The sequence below is a fragment of the Ictidomys tridecemlineatus genome, chromosome 1 (genome assembly GCF_052094955.1).
Source record: "Ictidomys tridecemlineatus isolate mIctTri1 chromosome 1, mIctTri1.hap1, whole genome shotgun sequence".
NCBI classification, from domain to species: domain Eukaryota; kingdom Metazoa; phylum Chordata; class Mammalia; order Rodentia; family Sciuridae; genus Ictidomys; species Ictidomys tridecemlineatus.
The window spans coordinates 91,781,132-91,803,946 of record NC_135477.1 but is presented as its reverse complement, the minus strand read 5'-3'; the positions used below and the strand labels follow the sequence as shown (position 1 = coordinate 91,803,946).

At 36.3% G+C, this 22,815-nt stretch overlaps 1 protein-coding gene across 14 annotated transcripts in view; it reads right to left on the bottom strand.

Annotated features, from left to right (window-relative positions):
* The window catches only part of Atg10 (autophagy related 10), a 263,608-nt gene that overhangs the window by 214,929 nt on the left and 25,864 nt on the right, over positions 1 to 22,815 (bottom strand). For 3 of the 14 annotated variants that reach the window (XM_078044545.1, XM_078044577.1, XM_078044548.1), the window contains exons 3-4: positions 22,780 to 22,809; positions 3,959 to 4,028 (exon numbers count right to left, since the gene is read on the bottom strand). The exons of 6 other annotated variants lie outside the window; for them this stretch is intronic. In XM_078044545.1, the coding sequence (XP_077900671.1) occupies positions 3,959 to 4,028; positions 22,780 to 22,809 (100 nt within the window). Of the gene's footprint in view, positions 1 to 3,958; positions 4,029 to 4,273; positions 4,411 to 22,779; positions 22,810 to 22,815 lie in introns of all 14 variants that reach the window. 5 more of the 14 variants (XM_078044607.1, XM_078044592.1, XM_078044575.1 and 2 more) reach the window with 3 other exon arrangements.

Here is a 22,815-nt window from a genome sequence, read left to right as displayed (position 1 = left end):
AAGAAAAAAAGCTTTGGTTTTTTGTGTTGCTTTTGCAGAAAGTTAAAATATTCAGATTCTTTCCCTGATATGTTTTTATGGTGAGGTGCCAGTGCAGTTTGCTTGACACCTTGTTCTCCTATTACCTTTCCCTGCCAGTAAGTCATCTAGGCAGAGACACTTAGCACACACACCCAAATTTGAGATGACTGTCATTTCATTTCCTAATTAATGACTTTAACTTTTTAGACAATTGTGTTCATCTTATGATCTAATTGCTCACTGCTTACTTTTTTTTGGGGGGGGGGAGGGGGTGGATACTAGGGTTTGAACCCCAAGGGTGCTTTACCCCTAAGCTATATCTTAGTGCTTAAGTTGCTTAGGCCTCACTAAATTACTAAAATTGGATTCAAACTTGTGATCGTCCCCTCTCAGACACCTGAGTTGCTAGGACTACAAGTGTGTGCCACTGCACCTGGAAATCCGATTGCTTTCTAGTATTAATTAAAAGTTATCTAATAATTTTTAAAAGTAACAGGCTGGGGTTGTAGCTCAGTGGTAGAGTGCTTGCCTAGCATGTGTGAGGCACTGGGTTCGATTCTCATCACCGCATATAAATAAGTAAAATAAAGTCCATTGACAACAAAAAAAGTATTTTTAAACAAGTAAGTACAATATCTGTAAAAATTAAATCTTTTTGAAATATAAAGAACTAATGGGGCCTATAAGCTTCTACAGCTTCATAAAATCTATTTACAAGGATATGGAAACTTTTGCCTTCACAACCAGAGACATGAAAAATTGTGCTCTATATGTGTAATAAGAATTGTAATGCATTCCACTGTCATATATAAATTAAAAAAAGTTTTTAAAAAGAATTTCATTAAAATTCAAACAATTGATCATTAGTTTCTGTTTACTTCACAAATTAATACTTTGAATATTCACAAAGTGTTTATAATCAGCTCTCTGTGTCCCTGGTTACCATATCTGTGGATTCAACCAACCTTGGAGTGAAAATATTTGTAAAAAAAAACAACTGTCTTACTGAACTGATATGTACAAGGAAGGTTTTTGTTTGTTTATTTGTTTTCCCCTTTCTGGCCACTATTCCCTAAACAATACAGTATAACAAACATTCACAGAGCATTTATATTGTCTTAGGTATTATAAATAATCTAGATATGCTTAAAAGTATATAGGAGGATGTGCATGGATTATATGCAAATAGTATGCCATGTTGTATATAAAAGACTTAACCATCCATAAATTTGGGTATCCATGGGGGTCCTAGAACCAATCCTCCAGAGATACTAAGGAATGATGGCACCATAATTCCCCCTTATCTGCAGTTTCACTTTCTACAGTTTCAGTTACCCACAGTCAAATCACAGTCCAAAAACATAAAAATGGAAAATTTCAAAAGAAACATAATCAGCCGGGCATGGTGGCACACACCCAGAGCATGGGAGGCTGAGGCTGGAGGATTGCAAGTTCAAAACCAGCCTCAGAAATTCAGTGTGGCCCTAAGCAATTTAGCAAGACCGTGTCTCAAAATAAAAAGACATAAGAAGGGCTGGGGATGTGGCTCAGTGGTTAAATGCACCTACTTTCAATCCCTGGTACTAAAAAATAAAAAAGAAACATAATAAATTTTAATTGCATGCTATTCTGAGCAATGTGATACAAACCTTGCTTTATCCTGCCCAAGATGTGAATCATCCCATTATTCAGTATAGCCATGCTGTATGTGCTGCCTACCTGTTAGGTACTACTAACAGTGCACCTGATTATCAGTGCACCTGTTCAAAACTCTTTTGGAAAAATAACACTATATCATTTGCCTCACTTCATCTCATCACATAGGCATGACATAATCTCACATAATCACAAGAAGGATGAATAAAATACAATATTTTAAAAGAGAAAGAGGCTACCTTCACATACCTTTACTACAGTACATTGTTATAATTATTTTGTTTGATGATTATTATTAATTTCTTACTGTGCCTAAATTATAAATTAAACTTTATCATAGATACATATTTATAGGGAAAAATTATAGATGGTCCTTAGCGTATGATGGCTTGCTTGACTTAACCATTTTTCAACTTTGTGATAATGAGAAAGACAGACACATTCAATAGAAATTACACTTCAAGTTTTAATTTTTTACCTTTTTAAGAGGTAGCAATATATGGTGTGATATTCTCTTGAAATGCTAGAAAGTAGCAGTGAACCGTAGCTCCCAGTAAGTCACAGATCCTAAGTGTACTGTGTACTCTAGTGCACTGTGTGCTAAGCTATGATGTTTGGTAGGTTAGATGTATTAAATGCATTTTCAACTTAAGATGTTTTCAATTTATGGTGAGTTTATTGGGCATAACCCTATCATAAGTCAAAGAACATCCACATACAGTCATGTGTTGCATAATAATGTTTTGTTCAACAATATGCAGCATATACAACAGTGGCCCCATAAGATTATATTAAAGCTGAAAAATTCCATCATATAGTGTTTTTATTATACCTTTTCTATGTTTAGATAATTTTAGATACATAAATACTTACTATTATGTTGTAGTTGCTGACGTATTGGTACAGTAGAGGTTTATAGCCTAGAAGCAGTAAGATATCCCATATAACCTAGGTGTGCAGTAGGCTAGACCATTCAGGTTTATGTAAATACAAGTTAACAAACACTTGCAAAATAATAAAATCATCTAATGATACATTTTTTGGAATGTATTCCTGACAATAAATGGATGCCCAAAAAATAAGGATAGTATTGAAACTCATACATAGTCAGAGGTCACTTAATGTCACTCATGGTCTCGGAATATATCACTCATGAATAAGGGAGGACTAACAAATAAGGCATAATTCATGTGCAATTAAAAATATTTTGATAAGTTTATCTTCTGAAGTTAGAAGATCTGTTTATAAATCAATATAATTAATTTTATTTATTACTTAATTTTTAGAAATAAATATATTTTTAATTTTGAAAAACAAATATAATTTATTACAATTTTTTTTTACTGGAAATTGAATTTAAGGGCACTTTATGACTAAACTATATCCCCAGTTCTTCTTTGTTTTGTTTTTTTTTGTTGTTGTTTTGGGAGGGTTTTTGTTTGTTTGTTTATTTGTGTTTTGGTGGGGGTATACTGGGGATTGACCTCAGGGGCATCCAACCACTGAACCATATCCCCAGCCCTATTTTGTATTTTATTTAGAGATAGGGTCTCACTGAGTTACTTAGTGCCTCACTTTTGCTGAGGCTGGCAATCCTTCTGTCTCAGCCTTCCCAGCTGCTGGGATTATAGTCATGCACCACTGCGCCTGGCTGTTTTTGTTTTGAGACAATGTCTTGCTAAATTGCATAGGGCCTAAGTTACTGAGACTGGCCTTGAACTTGCAATCTTCTTGCCTCAACCTTCAGAGACACTGAATTTATAGGCCTGTACCACTTGCCTGTCTCCTCATTATGAAATTCTATCAAGAGTGTTACATCAAGTTCGTTAAATTCCAGTACAAAAAAAAAAAAAAAGGAATGTGGTTTTGACTGTTAAAAACCTAAGTAAATAAAGTTTAATAAAGTTAAGTATACCAAGAAGTAACAAAATCAGCTGGGTGTGGTGGTACACACCTAAAATCCCAGCAGCCTGGGAGGCTGAAGCAGGAGGATCTCGAGTTTAAAGTCAGCCTTGGCAACTTAGTGAGACCCTAAGCAACTCAGCAAGACGCTGTCTCTAAATAAAATACAAAAAAGTGCTGGGTTCCACAGTCTTGCTATTGTGAATTGTGCTGCTATGAACATCGATGTAGCAGTGTCCCTGTAGCATGCTCTTTTTAGGTCTTTAGGGAATAGACCGAGAAGGGGAATAGCTGGGTCAAATGGTGGTTCCATTCCCAGCTTTCCAAGAAATCTCCATACTGGCTGGAGATGTGGCTCAGTGGTAGGTAGTGCACTCACCTGGCATGCGTGCGGCCTGGGTTCGATCCTCCGTACCACATACCAACAAAGATGTTGTGTCTGCCAATAACTAAAAAAATAAAATATTTAAATTCTCTCTCTCTCTCTCTCTCTCTCTCTCTCTCCCTCCCTCCCTCCCTCTCTCTTTATTCAACCAACTCTTAAAAAAAAAAAAAAGAAAAGAAATCTCCATACTGCTTTCCAAATTGGCTGCACCAATTTGCAGTCCCACCAACAATGAACAAGTGTACCCTTTTCCCCACATTCTCTCCAGCACTTGTTGTTGTTTGACTTCATAATGGCTGCCAATCTTACTGGAGTGAGATGGTATCTTAGGGTAGTTTTGATTTGCATTTCTCTGACTGCTAGAGATGGTGAGCATTTTTTCATGTACTTGTTGATTGATTGTATGTCCTCCTCTGAGAAGTGTCTGTTCAGGTCCTCTAGATGCCCTTCAATAGACGAATGGATAAAAAAAAAAAAATGTGGCATTTATACACAATGGAGTATTACTCTGCATTAAAAAATGACAAAATCATAGAATTTGGAGGGAAATGGATGGCATTAGAGCAGATTATGCTAAGTGAAGCTAGCCAATCCCTAAAAAACAAATGCCAAATGTCTTCTTTGATATAAGGAGAGTAACTAAGAACAGAGTAGGGACGAAGAGCATGAGAAGAAGATTAACATTAAACAGGGATGAGAAGTGGGAGGGAAAGGGAGAGAGAAGGAAAAATGCATGGAAATGGAAGGAGACCCTCAGGGTTATACAAAATTACATACAAGAAGAAGTGAGGGGAAAGGGAAAAATAATACAAGGGGGAGAAATGAATTACAGTAGAGGGGGTAGAGAGAGAAGAGAAGAGGGGAGGGGAGGGGAGGGGAGGGGGGATAGTAGAGGATAGGAAAGGCAGCAGAATACAACAGACACTAGTATGGCAATATGTAAATCAATGGAAGTGTAACTGATGTGATTCTGCAATCTGTATACGGGGTAAAAATGGGAGTTCATAACCCACTTGAATCAAAGTGTGAAATATGATATATCAAGAACTATGTAATGTTTTGAACAACCAACAATAAAAAAAAATGGAAAAAAAAAGTGCTGGGGATGAGGCTCCGTATAGTTAAGTACCCTGGGTTAAATCCCCAGTACCAAAAAAGAAATAACAAGTAACTTGGCAATACTTAGTATAAGAAAATGGTAATAAAAGTGCTGGATGCAGTGGCACACACGTATAATCCTAGTAAGAGAAGCTGAGGCAGCAGGAAGAATTCAAGTTTGAGGCCAGCCTCAACAACTTAGAGAGGCCCTCAGCAACTTAGCAAGGCTAGGTCTCAAAATAAAATATGAAAAGGGATGCGGATGTAGCTCAGTGGTAGGGCACCTCTGGGTTCCATTCCCAGTACAGAAAGAAAGAGACAGAGAGAAGGAAAGAGTGAAGGAAATGGTAATAAAAGTAATAAAAAATTATAAATACATCATTTCAGCAAAATTATTAAATTATATCAATAGGAAACAAAATTGAAATAAAATACAAACATTTTATATACGTTAAAAAGTGAAATTTTAAAAGATGGAAGCAACCCAAATGAATTTATATGTTCATCTGCTGATGAACATATAAATAGAATGTGGGCAGGGCATGGTGGCACATGCCTGTAATCCCAGTGGTTTGAGAGTCTCAGACAGGAGGATTGCTAGTTCAAAGCCAGCCTCAGCAAAAGCAAGGTGCTAAGCAACTCAGTGAGACCCTGTCTCTAAATAAAATACAAAATAGGCTTGGGGATGTGGCTCAGTGGTCAAGTGCCCAAGTTCAATCCCCAGTATAAATAAATAAACAAACAAATAAATGTGGGATATGTATATACATATATAGAATGGAATATTATTCAACCTAAAAGTGGAAGGAAATTCTGACACATTACAATACAGATGAACCTTGAGGTTTATTAATTAATAAAATAATAATAAAATAATTTAATACTAAATAAAACAAACCAGTCTAAAGGACAAATGATTCCACTTATGATTGGTACCAAAGGTAGTGAAATTCTTTCAAATAGAAAGTGTAATGGTGGCTTCCAGAAAGTAGGGAGGGGAATGGGGAATAGCTGTTGGGTGCAGAGTTCAGTGGGGAGGATGAGAAAGTTCTGGAGAAGGATGGTGATGATGGTTGCACAATGATGTTAATGTGTTAATGCCAATGAACCTTATACTAAAAAATGGTTAATATGGTAAATTTTATCATTTTTATCATATTTTAAAAAAAATTTTAAATGGTTAAAATGTTAAGTTTTAAGTTGTATATATTTTATCATATTTTAATAAGAAATAATTACTGATAACAAGTTTATCACAAGTATATAATTAGACAGACTGGGATGACTCAAATTCCAAGGTCAAGAGTAGATACTATGTGGTCTGGCTACTACAGAAACTTCCTGGCTCCAATTGCTAAACTAAAGTTTTTAGTTCAAAATAATCAGAGAATTTTGAGAGTTCACATAGGGAGTTCTTCAAATTGTATTCAAATATCATTTCAACTACCATAAATTTCTGAATGGTTGTAGAAAACACTATTAATGGATTACAACCATTAGTATTTTGAGCCCACCTGTAACCTGTCACACAGCAATATGATAAGATATAGCAATCAGAAAATTCTAATCCCCAGTTTTCAGTTTTGTCCCTGATAAGTCTCTCATCTCTGTCAGACTCTATATGCCTTTAGACAATCCTCAGGTAAATCTCATTCTAGTTCAACCAGGGCTTTGGACTTCTGCTTCTTATGCTGTACCCAAGGACATTTCCCTTCCATCATACCCCACCCTCATAGGCAGAACCCACAGAGTCACCACAAAAAGCTAATGCATCATAAGCAGACTTAATAGAAGCAATGTCTGGAACAAGGTGAATTATATGACCTTCTAACTCTGTGCCTCTATTTCTATGACTTACGAACATTTTTATGACCCAAGGTTATATAACACATTAATCTCAGTTTTATATTCTGATTGCTTGTGCAGGTATCAGCAATGAATAAAATACATACCAAAGAGGCACGCCTTGTGATTTTTAGTAGCACTAAGATATATCCTAGGTGAAGCTGAGAAGTAAATGAAACTTGTCATTGATGCTCTCCCATTTCTATTTCCACTTCGTTGTCAAGACCTACACAATGTCCTTTGATGTCCCAAAGTTCCCAACTTCCCCTTCTAAAGGACCACAAAGTAGATAATTCAGTTTTCTCTGTTCTTCCCTTTCCTCCACTTGAAAAGCTGTCCCAATTTTTAAAGTCTCATTTTGGCAACAGCCCACCTCCATTGAGGTACAAATCCTACCCAGCCTTCATAATACTTGTATAAAAATGTCAACACCAACACCCACTCAGTGGTCACTGGAGTATATGGACTTGCCCTTCAGAGAAACACAGAATCTCTCTCTTCAGGTTCTACTACCAAACTTTAGCTTATTAAACATTCAGTGTCATCAAGCTGTTTTCTTAGGAAACTGGAATTATAAATGATGGTCTTTTCTCTTTGCTCATAGTTTAAAACCTAACGTCATATTACAGGGCAAGAGGACATAAATCAACATTTGAAAATCTTATCCTTCACCAAAATGCTTTTCAAACCATCTGTGGTGAAAGATCAAGATTTTTATTTCCAATCTGTTGTAGACATACTTTTGTGAAAAACACTAAAAATGAATTACTAGGAAAAAATGAAATAAAAATCTAAAATGTACAAACTGCAAGCCCTAATCCATTTATTAGACTTGATAGACATAAAATCACTCCAACAAATTGCTTAATAGTTTCTATCCACTCACTGTCAGTTTCTGTACTCATCTCTTGCACTGATACCAACTGAGGACCACCTTTTGAGTAATATTGCCCTAAAATATAATCTCATCCTAGCCCAAATATTCACCTTGCCTTGTCACCAAACAATCCTCTATAGAAAGAAGCTAGAATGGTACATGTTCTGCTTGTGAAAACACCACGTGGAATTCATAGACATCTACCTTCTATAGACTCCTAATTGTAGAAGCTGATCCTTTTTCACAAACTACTCACCAATCTAACACACTTTGAAATTTAGTAACAGGGTTGGTGTCTCATACATGCCTTTCACTTTGAAACACCTCTCTTCCCCCCCCCCTCTCTTGCGTTCTCTCTCTCTCTCTCTCTCTCTCTCTTCTTTCCGTTAGTTAAAGCCCCTATTATGGTTCTTGGTTATTTACATAATAAAGATCCATTTAAATGCACATGCTTCATACCCCTGTGAAGCCAGCAGGAGGTGAACATGAAGATCTGAGACAAAACTTCTCTGTATGTGTGCAAAGCATGTCTCCATTGTGCAATCACTCTACAAATAAGAAATAAACACTGGGTTTATAAAACTTGGAAGAAAAGGTTTATAGCTTTGACTGTTTTCCATTACTGGAAAATTTACATGGTGAAAAGTAGCAAAAACCAGTGCAAAAGAATAAACAGCGGGTGCACTTCAAGGGCTTGTTTCTTTCAAGAATCAGGAGCAAAATTGGGTTTTATTAGCTGTTTCATTAAGTTTTACTTTGAAGAAAAACAAACAGTGAAAGCATATGTGCAACATCTGATGAAAAGGTTTTTATTCTAAACAGTCTCTGTACAAAACTCATTAATGTAACATTAAATGTGAAGACTTGTCTAGCAATTTAAGGATAATTTTACTCATTTTAGTTTATTTATAATTTTGACACAGTTTATTTAATGTATTCTAATCTTTAAATCACTATGTGTACTAAACTAATATATTAAATCTGTCTTTTCAATGACATTTTGCAATAAATATCTATGGCATCTGTTAAAGGCAATTAGTATATGAAGTTTATGTCAAAATTAACACCTAAAGTAGGATAATACAGCTGGAAATTGGTAACTTGGAAAACTTGTGAAAACAGATCAGTTCTTTTTAGTCAATTTTATTAATAAATGCTTTTCTAATACTACAAGTATACTTAAAAAAAACTATATATGCTCCTTCAATCCAGCATCTGAAATCTAAGTATCTAATATAATACTTAACAAGATTAAATAAAAATAATTTTCCTTAGGGAAATTGAATCATGCTGAATATTCATCATATTCTCACTGGAAAAATTTGCCCAACTGCTATTTTTCCATTTCAAGACTAGATGTTGATATGAAGCAACTGCATTTTGATTGTAAATATAAATATATTTCTTTATACATATTTGTATATGTATATTTCTCCTTACACTTATATTGTATGAAATTTTATATATATGTACATATATATGTGTATATATACAGATATATTTCATATATTTATACATATAAGTTTTATATATATTTATATATAGATACATATATATTTTAGTTCCATTGTTTCTGTTGGTTGCACAATAGCTCTATGGAGCAGATTAAAATCAGTCAATGATTATTGACTCAGTCAATGAATACTGGAATATCAAATTAAAAGTTAGGAGTTAAACTGATAGTCTTCAGAAGCATACATGCCTTTTTCTAATCTTGACTGACTTGAACATAAAGATTATGAAATTTTGAACAAGTCATTTAATTTCTCTAAGCCTACATGCCTCATCTAAAGTAGAAATAAGAAAGGCATTCATGAAGATACTGTGAAGGTTAAATCAAATGAAACATCATGTGCAAACAACAGCATAGTGTTTAGAAAATGGACTTTGTTCTTTAAAAATTATTACTCATTTTAACCAAAGTAATACATCACATACTTTAAAAATTAATATACACACAAATGTACCTACATAACAAAAGTCACCAACCCCTTTCTCATCTTTCCACATACTATGGTCAGCCTCTCCAGAAGCAATCACTTGCCATTTTCCTTGTTATTTTTCTTGGAATTCAATTCCAAATGCCATGAATTTTGTGTCTACAGCTTTCTCTAGAAATAACAAATTTAGGTATTAATTCTTAAATATTAAGTACATTATATATATTCATATTTAGCATGACATCCTAAATTTAAAAATGAAGATGCTTAAAAAATTAACTTGTTAAACTCATATATTGAGAAAGAATATAAAAATAAATGATTTCTGTCTTAGAAACCTATATAGTCCAAATCAATTGCAACCTATATACTAAAGAGTCTCTACTCCTCAGAATACAAATACAAAATGGTTTTATCTTTTCTAATAACTGTCCTTAACTTTCATGTAGGGAATGTCCTTTCCCACCTGGTAAGTGTGGCACATTCAGTTAGTGATCCTAAATTTCATGTCTCCCTATGAAGCAAGGGACTCCACGCCTTTTGGCATTGCCTTCCCATTACTAACTCAGAGACTGGCCTCTGTGAAAAGCTCAAGTAAAGGTCTAAGAGAGTTCCTCCCTTTGAACCCTTGCCACCACAATGATAGCAGGCTCAGGATAGCAGGAGAGAAGGTAAAACCAAGCAGAATCATGCCAAATGAGGCTATCCCAGACCAGCCACCCCATGCCAACTCTCAGTTCACTGCAAATACATAAACAATCCCAGAAGATATCAACTGAGTCTGCTACAGATCAGCAAAACTATCCAACCAATGTGTACACTTCTGCCAGGTGCTATGGCACATACCTATAATCTCAGCAACTCAGAAGGCTGAGGCAAAAGGTCTGCAAATTTGATGCAGCCTAGGCAACATTACAAGGCCCTGTCTCAAGGGGGAAAAAAAAGGCGGGGGGTGGGGGGATGAGGATGTAGCTCAATGGTAATGTGCCCCTAGGTTCAATCCCCAGCACCCAAAAGGTGGGGGCAGGAGGTAGGCTTCTAAGAAATAATAAATAGTTGTTGTTTCAAGTCACTGGGTTTGTAATAGTTTATTGATCAGCAAAAACCTAACTAATATATATTGAGAATCTTTAAACAACATGGTCCCATTCATAACTTTTTAGATGTTTCCAGTTGTTAGAACTCTATCCTTCAGATATTAAGACCCAATTATATTATTATTTTTAATACTTAAAAGACTTTAGTCTCAAATTCAAAATACTTTTCTCTCTATGGTTTAACCCACATACTTAGCAGCTTGGAATGGAGAAATGCAACATGATCTTACTCAGAAAAATTGCTTACCCTTCACTAATTCTGGGAGCCCATGACTTGAGAATTAGAAGGAGGGAGGGTCTTCTCTGGCCTTAGCTGGATAAAATCATAGTCCTCCTTGTTTGCCATTGCTTCTCTGGCTGACACTAACTGGGTATCCAAATCCTTTCATGGGGCAAACACATAACTGCTAGCTTCCTCAGGGTGATTGTGGGGTTCTTCCAAGGCTCCTGCAAGGAGACCTACCCTGGTACATTTTACCTTTATTCGGGCAGTCAGCATTCTCCCTCTACCACTGCTGAAGTCCCTTTATTTGGCTACCAGCATTCTTAAGCAAGACATAGAAAAACACAGGTCAAGCCTAGCTCCTCTATGAAGCAGCCAGTAAAACAGATTAAATAGTATCCTTTCCCCTCACCTTTAGCCCCACCATTGCTCTCAACTCTACCACTGCTCAGGCAGAAAAGAGCAAATCAATAAATCCATAGCTAAGCAAATATCCAAGGAAGCAGTGAAATGGCTACCCATACTCCATACCTGCAGGCACCCCATACTCTTCACTAGTAGTTATTTGAAGAATAAAAGTAGGCTTTAGAAGGGAGGAAATAGTCATTAAGAACAGTGAATACCCCTCCGGTGAGACCTATGCTCCTATTGGGATGGGATGGGAGATTACAATTCTACAGGAGTGGTTCCTAGGGGCAGTTTCTGCAGGCAAGTTTCTGGCCCCAGTGGCTTGTAGATTATTCATAGAAACCCAAATATAGAAAATTAGTTTCTTAGAGACTTTTGTCTTCAGCTTAGGGTTTCAGCTGTAATTCTGGAACAAGATAAAAAGGCCCCACTCAACACACTGTTACATGGTTATTTTTAAATCTAAAGTATGCACTAAATTCCACTATACTGCATATCATTATAGAAAAATTCCATTTCTACAAAAATGCTAGTTTTATTAAAAAGACTGCCCTGAAGAGGTTATTTGAAAGATACTTATTAAATTTTTATGAAAATGCTATGATGTTTTCATGGATCCTAATTCATCAATTAAAGAACATAAAGGAACACTGGCATTTTTTAATTTCTCAAAAACTTTCAAACAAAATAAAATCTTTGTCTAATAAAATTCTTGAGAAAATTTGTGAATTTAAAATTTTTCTGGACAATCAGATATCCAATCATTCACTTAGCAAATATTTATTTACACACTTTCTTTATGACCATGATATTCTACTTGCTTTGGGCATATCAACAAACAAACAAAAAAAAGATCCCTTTCCTAACAGACTGAGCAGGGTTAAAAAAAAACACTAAAGGATGACTATAATAGATAAGTAAATTACACAGAACATGTTTAAGGTGAATAGTAGTAAGAGAAAAAGCAAAGTACAGCTGAGCATGGTGGCTCAAGCCTGTAATCCCAGTGAAGTAGAGTATCTCGAGTTCAAAGCCAACCTTAGCAACTTAAAGAGGCCCTAAGCAACTCAGCAACACCCTATCTCAAGATAAAGAATAGAAAGGGCTGGGAATGTGGCTCAATAGTTAAGCAGCCTAGGTTCAAGCTACAGTACAAAGAAAGAAAGAGAGAGAGAGAAGAGTGGAACAAGAGGAATCAGTGGTGTGAATGAGGCTGCCAGGTAAAAGCCGGGTGGTTTGAAACATTAAATAAGGTGGTCAGTAAGGTTTCATTAAGAATACAATATGTGAGCAATGACATGAAAGACCTAAGGGAGATAGCCACATGTATAATAAGAACAATCTAGATGGAAGACCAGTCAACTCAGTGACCCCAAGGCAAGAGCATTTGTCTGACATGTGACAAATAGCAAGGGAGGTTATTGTGTCTAGATGGTTATGAAATAGGAAGTGAAGTCAGGATAGTAAAAAGGGTGGGGAAGAGAGTTGATTGAACAGTTTGTAGAACTGTAACACTTTGGCTTTTACTTTGAGTTAAGAAGTAACACAATATGACTTGTATTTTTAAGCGGCCAAGCTATAAGAAGGCAGAAGTGAAAGCAAGAAGATCATTACAAAAGTGATCCTAGTGAACACTAGTGGTAGCTTATACCAGGGTGGTAGCAGAAAAGATAAATGGTCTAATTCTGGATATTAGGAGGGGAAGATAAAACAAGATTTCCCAATGCTTTGGGAAATGAAGTTAAGGATAATTTCAATAGCTTGAGCAACTGGGTGAGTGGAGTTGTCACAAACTCAGAGATTAGTTTGGATGGTGGTAGGTGAGAAATTGGGGGGAAGTGTGGAAATAAAGGCTTTATTTTGGACATGTTGACTTTGGGATCTAAGTAGAGACATCAAAGCAGAAATGTCAAGTGGGGACAAAGGGAAATTTCCCCTCTGCCCTTTGAAGGTTCACTGAAATGAACTGCCAATGTACTGGCAGATTAATGAGAGGGAAAAAAAAAGACATAACAAATTGATTAAAGTGCATGAAAGGAAAATCACAGCATGGAACTCAAACACAACGTATTATACTCCCTTGAGGTCCAGATGGCTGAGGCTTAAATAATCTCTGGAGAAGAAGAGAGACTGGATAGGGAAGGGCGTAGAGTATCCTGGAGATTTGTAAGAAGCTACAGGAGAGATAAGGAGAAGAATGCAAAGCATGGCTTGTCTTATTAAGTATATAAAGTTTCCCAGGTAGTCGCTCACAGCTGCCTGGTCATGTATTAGAGTGTCCTGGGAATGAAGAATTTGAGTCTCTTCTTTCTTCAGGTTAATCTTTCCTGGTTAATGAAGTGCCATCTCAATTGTACTCCTTCTGGGAAGGAAGGCTTCAGAGGAAGCCCCTCCCTGTGCTTTGAAGAGTAATGATTAGTATACTCAGTAGACGGGTGGCAGAGAGAGGCATATTGCTCCTTTAGTTCAAAGTCATCATTCTTTGGAATTCAGGGTATCATTTTGTAAGCCCCAATGAAAGTAAGAAGTTGGCCTCATGAATCTGAAATTTAGGAGAGAAATCTGGGCAGTGGGTATACATTTGAGATTAATTGGTATTTAGATAGCATTTAAATGATGAGATTACTGGGGTCATGAGAATAAGACACAGAACTGAGCCAAGCCCTAATATTATGAAGTTGTGGGAAAAAGATATGGCAAAGGAGACTGAAAAGGTATTAAGCATAAAATAGAAGGTAAACCAAGACAATGCAGACATCAAATGAAGGAAATATATCAAGAAGGAAAGAATGGTAAATTCTGTCAAGCACTGCTAAAAGATCAACAAATTTACCAATTTAGCAGCCTATAGGTCATGATGACATTACATAGTAATATTAACCTGAAAGGTCATTCCACTAAAAAAGAATTTTACTACTTAATAAATTCTAAAATAAATAGGTTTTTAAGTGCCACTAAATAACCCACTCATTTCAAACAATATATTATAAAATGGAATGTATTTACAGAAATTTTTAAAAAATTGACTGAACTCCTTGCAGTTTATAATATTTTGATTCAATTAAACACATATATGCTAAGCACCAAGGATGTATAAAAGAGAATAGTCCTTACTCTCTAGGAGCTCTCAGACTACATTAGCAATTAGGCAGGCATATAGATAATCAGGTACAAGACTATATGTAAATTCCATGAAAAAACAGGGGAGGAGTACCTAAGCCAAATTTGAAAGGTCACAGTTGCCTACTGAAGTAGATGATGCTTAAATTTAATCTCAAAGAAATACATAGTGATTCTAGGCAAAACACTAAACCTTGCAAATCACAAAATGAAGTGATATAAAATATATTCAAATGAACAAGTTTTTAGGAAAAATACAAATAACAACCATTATGTAGTCTCAAGAAGCAGAACTTCAAATTCAGGACTTCAAATCCTTTTCTCTATCAAATAACTATAAAGTTAGATAAAATTGTTAAAAATAATCATTTTAGAGATCTGGAAATCAACCAAAGGCAAATAACATATTAAGAAGTATTTCTGTGGGCTGAATACATGTGAGGCACTGGGTTCAATCCTCAGCATCACATGCAAATAAATAAAGATATTGTATATCTATCTACAACTAAAAAAAAGTAAGAAAAAAAAGAAGTACTTCTTTGAGAATCACAGCCTCTGGACTTTTGCTAGCACTGCTAATCCTTGCAGATCTATGACTACAGTTACCATACACTATTGTTTCTAAATGGTATTTTTAAGTTAAACTTAGTGAATTGTAAAGCTTAGGGAGAGCACTTTGCCAAGCTGGTGTTCTCCAAACTAAAATTATTCATAGCAATAGTTTTGGATTTATATAGAAATAACAAATTTGTTGGTATTTATTCATGTCATTTGATGTTTTATAACTGGATAAAGTAACCTGTTGTCAATAAGTTATGTATATGATTTTGTGTTACTCTTCACACTGGAATTGGAATTTAAATGTATTTTTGGAGAGTAATAGGAGAGCCTGATCTGTTTAAAGGTGACATTGTAAACATGGAAACATTTTGCCACTTTTTCCACTAAAAGAAAGTTAAAAACTCTCCTAGTCTTTGTTTGATTCATGTTTCAGATGTAATGTATCGTGTTATTTGTCAAGAGCCCCACCTTACCTGAGATAAGGCTCTGCCTCTCACCTTACTTCATGTTGGAATGGCTCCAAAATAGGCTAGAGTTTAGTTCATTTAAAATTGTGCTCAAAAGATCAATTATTGTTGTAAAGATTACTGTGATCTCCAAATAAACAGGGGATATAATACATAACTAAGTAAAGGTTTAAGATTATAAAAACTTTTCTTGGTTCATAGCTATTATACAAATTGAATATGTTTTTGCTCTGTTAATTTCATTTTGTGTTTTCCTTGTAAACTTTATAACAGTTTTCTGTTAGTGTTTTACAGAGGTACTGTTTATGATAAAACAGCATGAGTTAATTTGTAATAAGCCATCACCTATAGGACAGAGAGTATATAGTGCTGGCTTCCAGGACTAATACTAACCCCAATTAAATGAAAGGGGTAACTGCAGAAATATATATTTTTTGAGGGGTGGTACCAGGGATTGACTTCAGGATACTCAACCACTGAACCACATCTCCAGTCCTATTTTGTATTTTATTTAGAGACAGGGTATTACTGAGATGCTTAGCAACTTGCTGTTGCTAAGGATGGCTTTGAACTTGTGATCCTCCTGCCTCAGCCTCTTGAGCTGCTGAGATTACAGGCATGTGCCAACACACCCGGCATTGTAGAACTATATATAGTGAAGTTATTACCTGTTACTTCCACTTTAAGACGGATGAAAATGGCCTGATGAATATTTAAAACCAAAAACTTGGAGACCAAAGTCAAGGAAGTAAAAGGGCCAGGGAAAAAACAGCCAAAGTTTTGTCCATTGCCCTCTAAGCTCAGCCAGGACACAGAAAAATGATGGGATCCCTCTCTGGGCCCTGCAACTCTGGAAAGTCACCTGATCTGCCAATCAGGGAGCTCAAGAGGACTGTAGAGAATAGGAAGCCAGTTAGTGCACATTCTACAAAGAGGAGGGTCATCAGAGATGGAAATATCCCTGATGCTTCCAAGAGAAGCCACATATGATCAACAAGACTCTAACCCATCCTGTCAGATGACACCAACTGGTAAAGGAAAGCTAAAGGAGCCAAGAAGCTTTGCACACACCCCTAAGTGATCTCTAACTGACTTTTAAGAGTAGACAATAACAGGTCAGTTTTGACTAACTTGGTCTCAAACACCTGGAAGGAGAGTTTAGCCTAAACACAATCCTACATGGACATTTACAAAGAAAAAACAATGTTTTTTTTTAAATATAACTTAAAGATGTATATTTGTCAGCCCTACCAAAAGAAATAAAGCTGGAGGCTATAAAGGAAGAGTTCTTCTGAGGGAGTGTCTAATAATGATGATCACAAAGGACTCTAGAGTTGCAAGTTTGTTCTGAGTTAATTTGAGCCTGCTCTCATAGACCTACAAATCTTCCTATCCTCCCACATTGATAAACTTGATCTGTTTTTCACTGATATGATTGAGTTACTGCCTTCATGATTTTCAGAGACTAAAATACTAATTGCTTTTGTGCTAATTGTTTACAAAAAAGCAATGCTTTGCTGTCTCATTTTTTGTTGTCTTAGCATGATCTCTGCACTATGAACGCCTTGTCCAGTCACCTGCCATCTGCCACTGCATGCCTCTGGATTGCTCTAATGCTGAATACCCTTAATTGCCCAAGCCCAACCTGATAGAGAACAAGATCTTTGGGTTACTTCCCCCAACTTTGCCCTCTTTCAGCAGGAAGCAATTTGGTGATGTCATCACCCATTTTTTGATAGAAATGGAATATAGAAATTGACAGTGGGGAAATGTGACAGTGGCCAACTTTATGCTTTGAATATATCCTTTGCTGGGATAGGGTTATGGCTCAGTGGTAGAGCACTTGCTTTGCACACATGAGGCACAGGATTCAATCCTCAGCACCACATAAAATAAATAAACTAGTAAAACAAAGGTAATGTGTTCATGTTCAATTAAAACAAATTTAAATATAGCCCTTGCTACTCTGCCACTGCAACTTATTTTTAAAATGGACATGTTTCTTTCTCTTCCTCTCTCCCTGCTACTTCCAAATCTCTTCCTCTCCTTAATCTCAGGGGAAAAAGGATTACCTCTCTTCCCCATTTTAGGCAGCTATATCTGTCCTTTAGTACACATCCACCATAGGAATGAACTAATCCGTACTTTGGGGATAGTACCAGATCTCAGAAGTGATGATCTCCTAAATTAATAAGTAAATTACAACACATGGAATGTGGCCTTTGAATCATCTCCTTAAAAACCCCCATTTCCTGCCAATGGTCAGAATCACAGCCTCTGGGACAGGAGTCCCTTGTGTTTCTCCTTTGCTAGCAAAGCAATAAACCTCCTTTATCCTTTTTCTAAGAAAAAAGGAAGAGGAAGAGGAGGAGAACAAGAGGAAGAAGTACTTACTTATGAAAAACTTTTGGAATTCAAGCAAGAACAATGTTAGTTTGTGGCATTCCTCTTTGGAGCCTCTCCCATCTCTCCCAGGTGATCAGCGCAATGGTTCTTCCAAGACCTCAGACTGTTTTTTTATTAGATCTTTATGGTTAAACTTAGTACTTGGGTTCATCCCAACAAACTTAGACATTCATGGAAATCGATTTCAGTTTATGATCACCTCTTTTCTCTTTCCCTTTCCCTCCTGCCCACCCCCCAAGTTCTCCTTCCTTTAACTAGACTTCCTTTCACTAGTCTATTAATTATATATGATTGGCTCCTTATGTAATCTTATCATTCTCTACCTCTTTCCTTTATTTTAATCTAGCTTCTGCATGACAGAATACATTCAATCTTTGAGTTACTGAGTTTGGCTAATGATATTTTCCATTTCCATCCATTTACTGCCAAATGCCATAATTTCATTATTTTAATAGCTGAGAAGGACTCCATTGTATATATATAAACCACAATTTCTTAATCCATGCATCTATTGATGATCATCTGGGTTATTCCATAATTTAGCTGTTGTGAATTATGCTGCTATAAACATGGATGTGGGTATGTCGCTGTATTAAACTGATTTTAGATCTTTTGGAAAAACACCTGGGAGTGGGATAGTTGGGAGATAAGGTGGTTTCATTTCTAGTTCTAAGGAATCTCTTAACCACTTTCCAGAGTGGTTGTAGTAGTCTGCAGTCCCATCAACAATGGGTTGCCGAAAGCTCCGTCCTTGTCTCCGATGCCAATCCGATAACGAAGACATGGTTTTCAGAAAAATTAAAAAGACAGTTTATTGCTTTACTAGCAAAGAAGAAACAGAGGACTTCAGTCCCAAAGACTGAGATTCATCATCAGGAACAGGGGGCTTTTATAGAGGTGATTCAGAGAAAATGAGATTAGGGAGGAGAGATCAGAAAGGAGAAGATCAGGGAAAAGAAGATAAGGGAGAAGGGAAAAGAAGATCAGGAAGGATAAGATCAGAAAGATCAGGGAGGGAGAAGATTGGGAAAAAGAAAAAAAACATATATGTTTCAAAGTGACAGGGATATAGTCAAAGCATCAAGTGAACCCCTGTTACAAATGTACAAGTGTTCCTTTCACCCCACGACCTGGCCAGCATTTATTGTTGTTTGTATTCTTGATAACTGCCATTCTGAATGGAGTGAGATGAAATCTTAATGTAGTTTGATTTGCATTTCTCTGACTACTAGAGATTTTGAACATTTTTTCATATATCTATTGGCCTCTGTGTATTTCTTCTATTGAGAAGTTTCTGTTTAGTTCTTTTGCCCATTTATTGATTGGGTTATTTGGGTTATTGTTGTTGTTGTTATTTTTCTTTCGGTATTAAGCTTTTTTAGTTCTTTGTATATTCTAGATATTAATCCCCTATTGGAGAAGTAACTGGTCAAGATTTTCTCCCATTTTGTAGGCTCTATCTTCACACTCTTGTTTCCTCAGCTGTGCAGAAGCTTTTTAGTTTAATGTCATCTCACTTATTGATTCTTGGTTGTATTTCTTATGCTTTGGAGGCCTTGTTAAGGAAGTCTGTGCCAGCACCTATATGATAGAGTATTGATCCTGTTTTCTTCTAGAAGTTGTAAGGTTTCTGGTCCAATTCCTAAGTCTTTGATCCATTTCAATCTGGGTTTTGTGCAGGTTGAAAGAGAGAGGTCTAACTTAATTTTTCCACATATAGCTATCCAGTTTTACCAAAATCATTTGTTAAAAAAGACTGCCTTTTCTCCAAGATATCTTTTTAGCAACTTTGTCAAATATAAGATGGCTATAGGTTTGTTGAGGTTGTTTCTGTGTCTTCTATTCTATTCCACTGGTTTTCATGTCTATTTTGGTTCCAATATCATGCTGTTTTTGTTACTACAACTCAGTAGTAAACTTTCAGATCAGGTATTGTGATGCCTCCTGCTTCACTATTCTTGCTTAGTATTGCTTTGACTATTCTGGAAGACCACAGACTTTGAAACTAGAAGCTTTACTACCATATGTGCTCAGTTTATCTGTAACTGAAGGTGAAAATATGCCATCCAGCAGCAACTCCAGAAGAGTAGCAACATCAGTAGCAAGTCTCAATTAGCCATCCCAGTTAAGACAAGCAATCAATCAGCAACATAAACAGAAAAGTAACAGGGAGATCCTGCAAATGAGAGATGCACTAAGATACTGCATGAACTCTGCTCACAATCCTGGCTGGCTGCCTTCCATGCATAGGGGAAACCAAGGGTGGTAAGCAGTCCATACATCCTAGTTGGTGGAGAGGCTGTGCACAGGCACAGGAATATGGGAGAAATTAGAAGACAGGGCAGACTTTTAAACTGCTCGAGCTTTGCATATGCTCTTCAACCTACCAAAAGATCTGTCAAGAATGGTGAAAGACCTATTGGCTCAGGTTATAAGGACACAACCTCTGATCAATCATTGACATAGCAACTAAGTTATGCACAAACATAAAACTGAGATAAATAAATCAGACTCCAAAAAGCACATCTTTTTAAGGCAAGAGCATTGTATGATCAGGTGTGGAAGCTCACATCTGCAATTCCAACTTGGGAGGCTGAGACAGGAGGAGCATAAATTCAAGGGCAGACTCAACAATTTAACAAAAACCTAAGCAGTTTAGTGATGTCTCAAAATAAAACATTAAAAGGGTTTGGGGATGTAGCTCAGTGGTAAAATGCTCCTAGGATCAATCCCTTGTAGTATATATGTGTGTATGTGACATACACATACACAGAGAGAGAGAGAGAGAGAGAGAGAGAGAGAGAGAGAGAGAGAGAGAGAGATCTGCTGAATGGCATATTTTCACCTTCAGTTACAGATAAACTGAGCACATATGGTAGTAAAGCTTTTAGTTTCAAAGTCTGTGGTCTTCCAGAATAGTCAAAGCAATACTAAGCAAGAATAGTGAAGCAGGAGTCATCACAATACCTGATCTGAAAGTATATTACAGAGCTGTAGTAACAAAAACAGCATGATATTGGTACCAAAATAGACATATGTATGTATTTATGTATGTATGTATGTATGTATGTATGTATGTATGTGCGCATGCACACACACACACACACACACACACACACATAAGCACTAAGTAGTCTCCTGAATTATATCCTGAAATAATGGGGAATCATTAAAGGACTTTAACCAAAGACTAATGGGTTGGAATTGCATTTTATAAGATCACTTTGGCAAGGTGGAAGGCAAGTTGACAGAGAGCAAGATCAGTAACAAAGAGAGGAATTGTATTAGACTGAATAAAGATGGTATTGATGGGCAAGAAGGGCAGAGGATGCAGAGGTAAGCCAATTAGATTTTCAAAGGTAGAATAAACTGATGTGATTACCCATTCAGTTTAGGTATTGAGGAATCAGAGGAATGTAAAAGCCTTTAGGTTTATGACCTAAGCCAAAAGGATGATGAAGCCATATACTAAAACAAAAAATTCAGATAGAGCTACTAATATGGAGGGTGAAAAATAATGAGCTCAGTTTTGAGTTTGAGATATAATTCATGAGATTATTTACATAATTAAACTTCAAGTAAAATTTACATTTTAGCTGGGCACAGTGGTGCACACTGTAATCCCAGTGGCTTGGGAGACTGAGGCATGAGGATCCCAAGTTCAAAGCCAGCCTCAGCAACTTGGTAAGGCACTAAACAACTCAGTGAGACCCTGTCTTTAAATAAAATACAAAATAGGGCAGGGAATATGGCTCAGTGATCAAGTGCCCTAAATTCAATCTCCTGTGCCGACCCCACCTCCCAAATTTGCTTTTTAGAGAAATACATCACATTAAGAAATATGGACAATAGTGGTTTGAAGACCTGGATTCTTGTTCTAGTTTTACTTCAAATTTGAACACATCAAATTTTATCTTGAGGCTAAGTTTATTCATTTATTTTACTTATCTCTATACAAAATGAAGAAAATAAGACTGTCCTGTGTACTTACAGAACATTGTGAGCATAAAAGAGATGCTGCAAAACAAGATTAAATGCAATTTCTGCTGCAGTGTACAATTTGTTCTGCAATTATAAATAATACAATATGACCAAAATGAAGCCATAAGTGTTGGAAAAGAATTATTTTCATTGTCAGATGACATATAATTCACTGAAGAATTATTTTTAAAACTATTAAAATCAGTAAGAAATCACTATCTTTCCTACATAGTATCAATAACCTATTAGAATTTAAAATTGGGAAAATCCTATTCTCTCTCTGAATAACAACAGATCTAAAGCTATCCTATTCTTACCCAGATCAAATTAAATAAATTATAAAGCCTATATGAAGAAAATTTTAAACTCCACAGAAGACTTTAAAAAGTAAACATCATATTCCTAAGAGGGAATATGATGCTATAGATATGAAATTGTACTCCAAATTTGTAAATTGAAAGAGACACCCATTAAAATCTCAACTGGGAAGCCAGGCAGGGTGGTGCATGCCTGTAATTTCAGAACTCTGGAGGCTGAGGCAGAATAATTGCAAGTTCAAGGCCAGGCTCAGCAATTTAGCAAGGCCCTAAGCAATTTGCACTCAGTGAGTCTCAGTCTCAAAATAAAAAGGGCTGGGTATATAGCTCAATGATAAAGCTCCCCAAGTTCAATCCCCAGTACCAAAAAAATAAACAAAAACTCAACCAGGAAATATTTATCTAATTAAGAGTATAGGTATCCAGGGGGCTGGGGTTGTGGCTCAGCAGTACACGGCTCGCCTACAGCACTCACCTAAGCATGCACGAGGCCCGGGGTTCGATCCTCAGC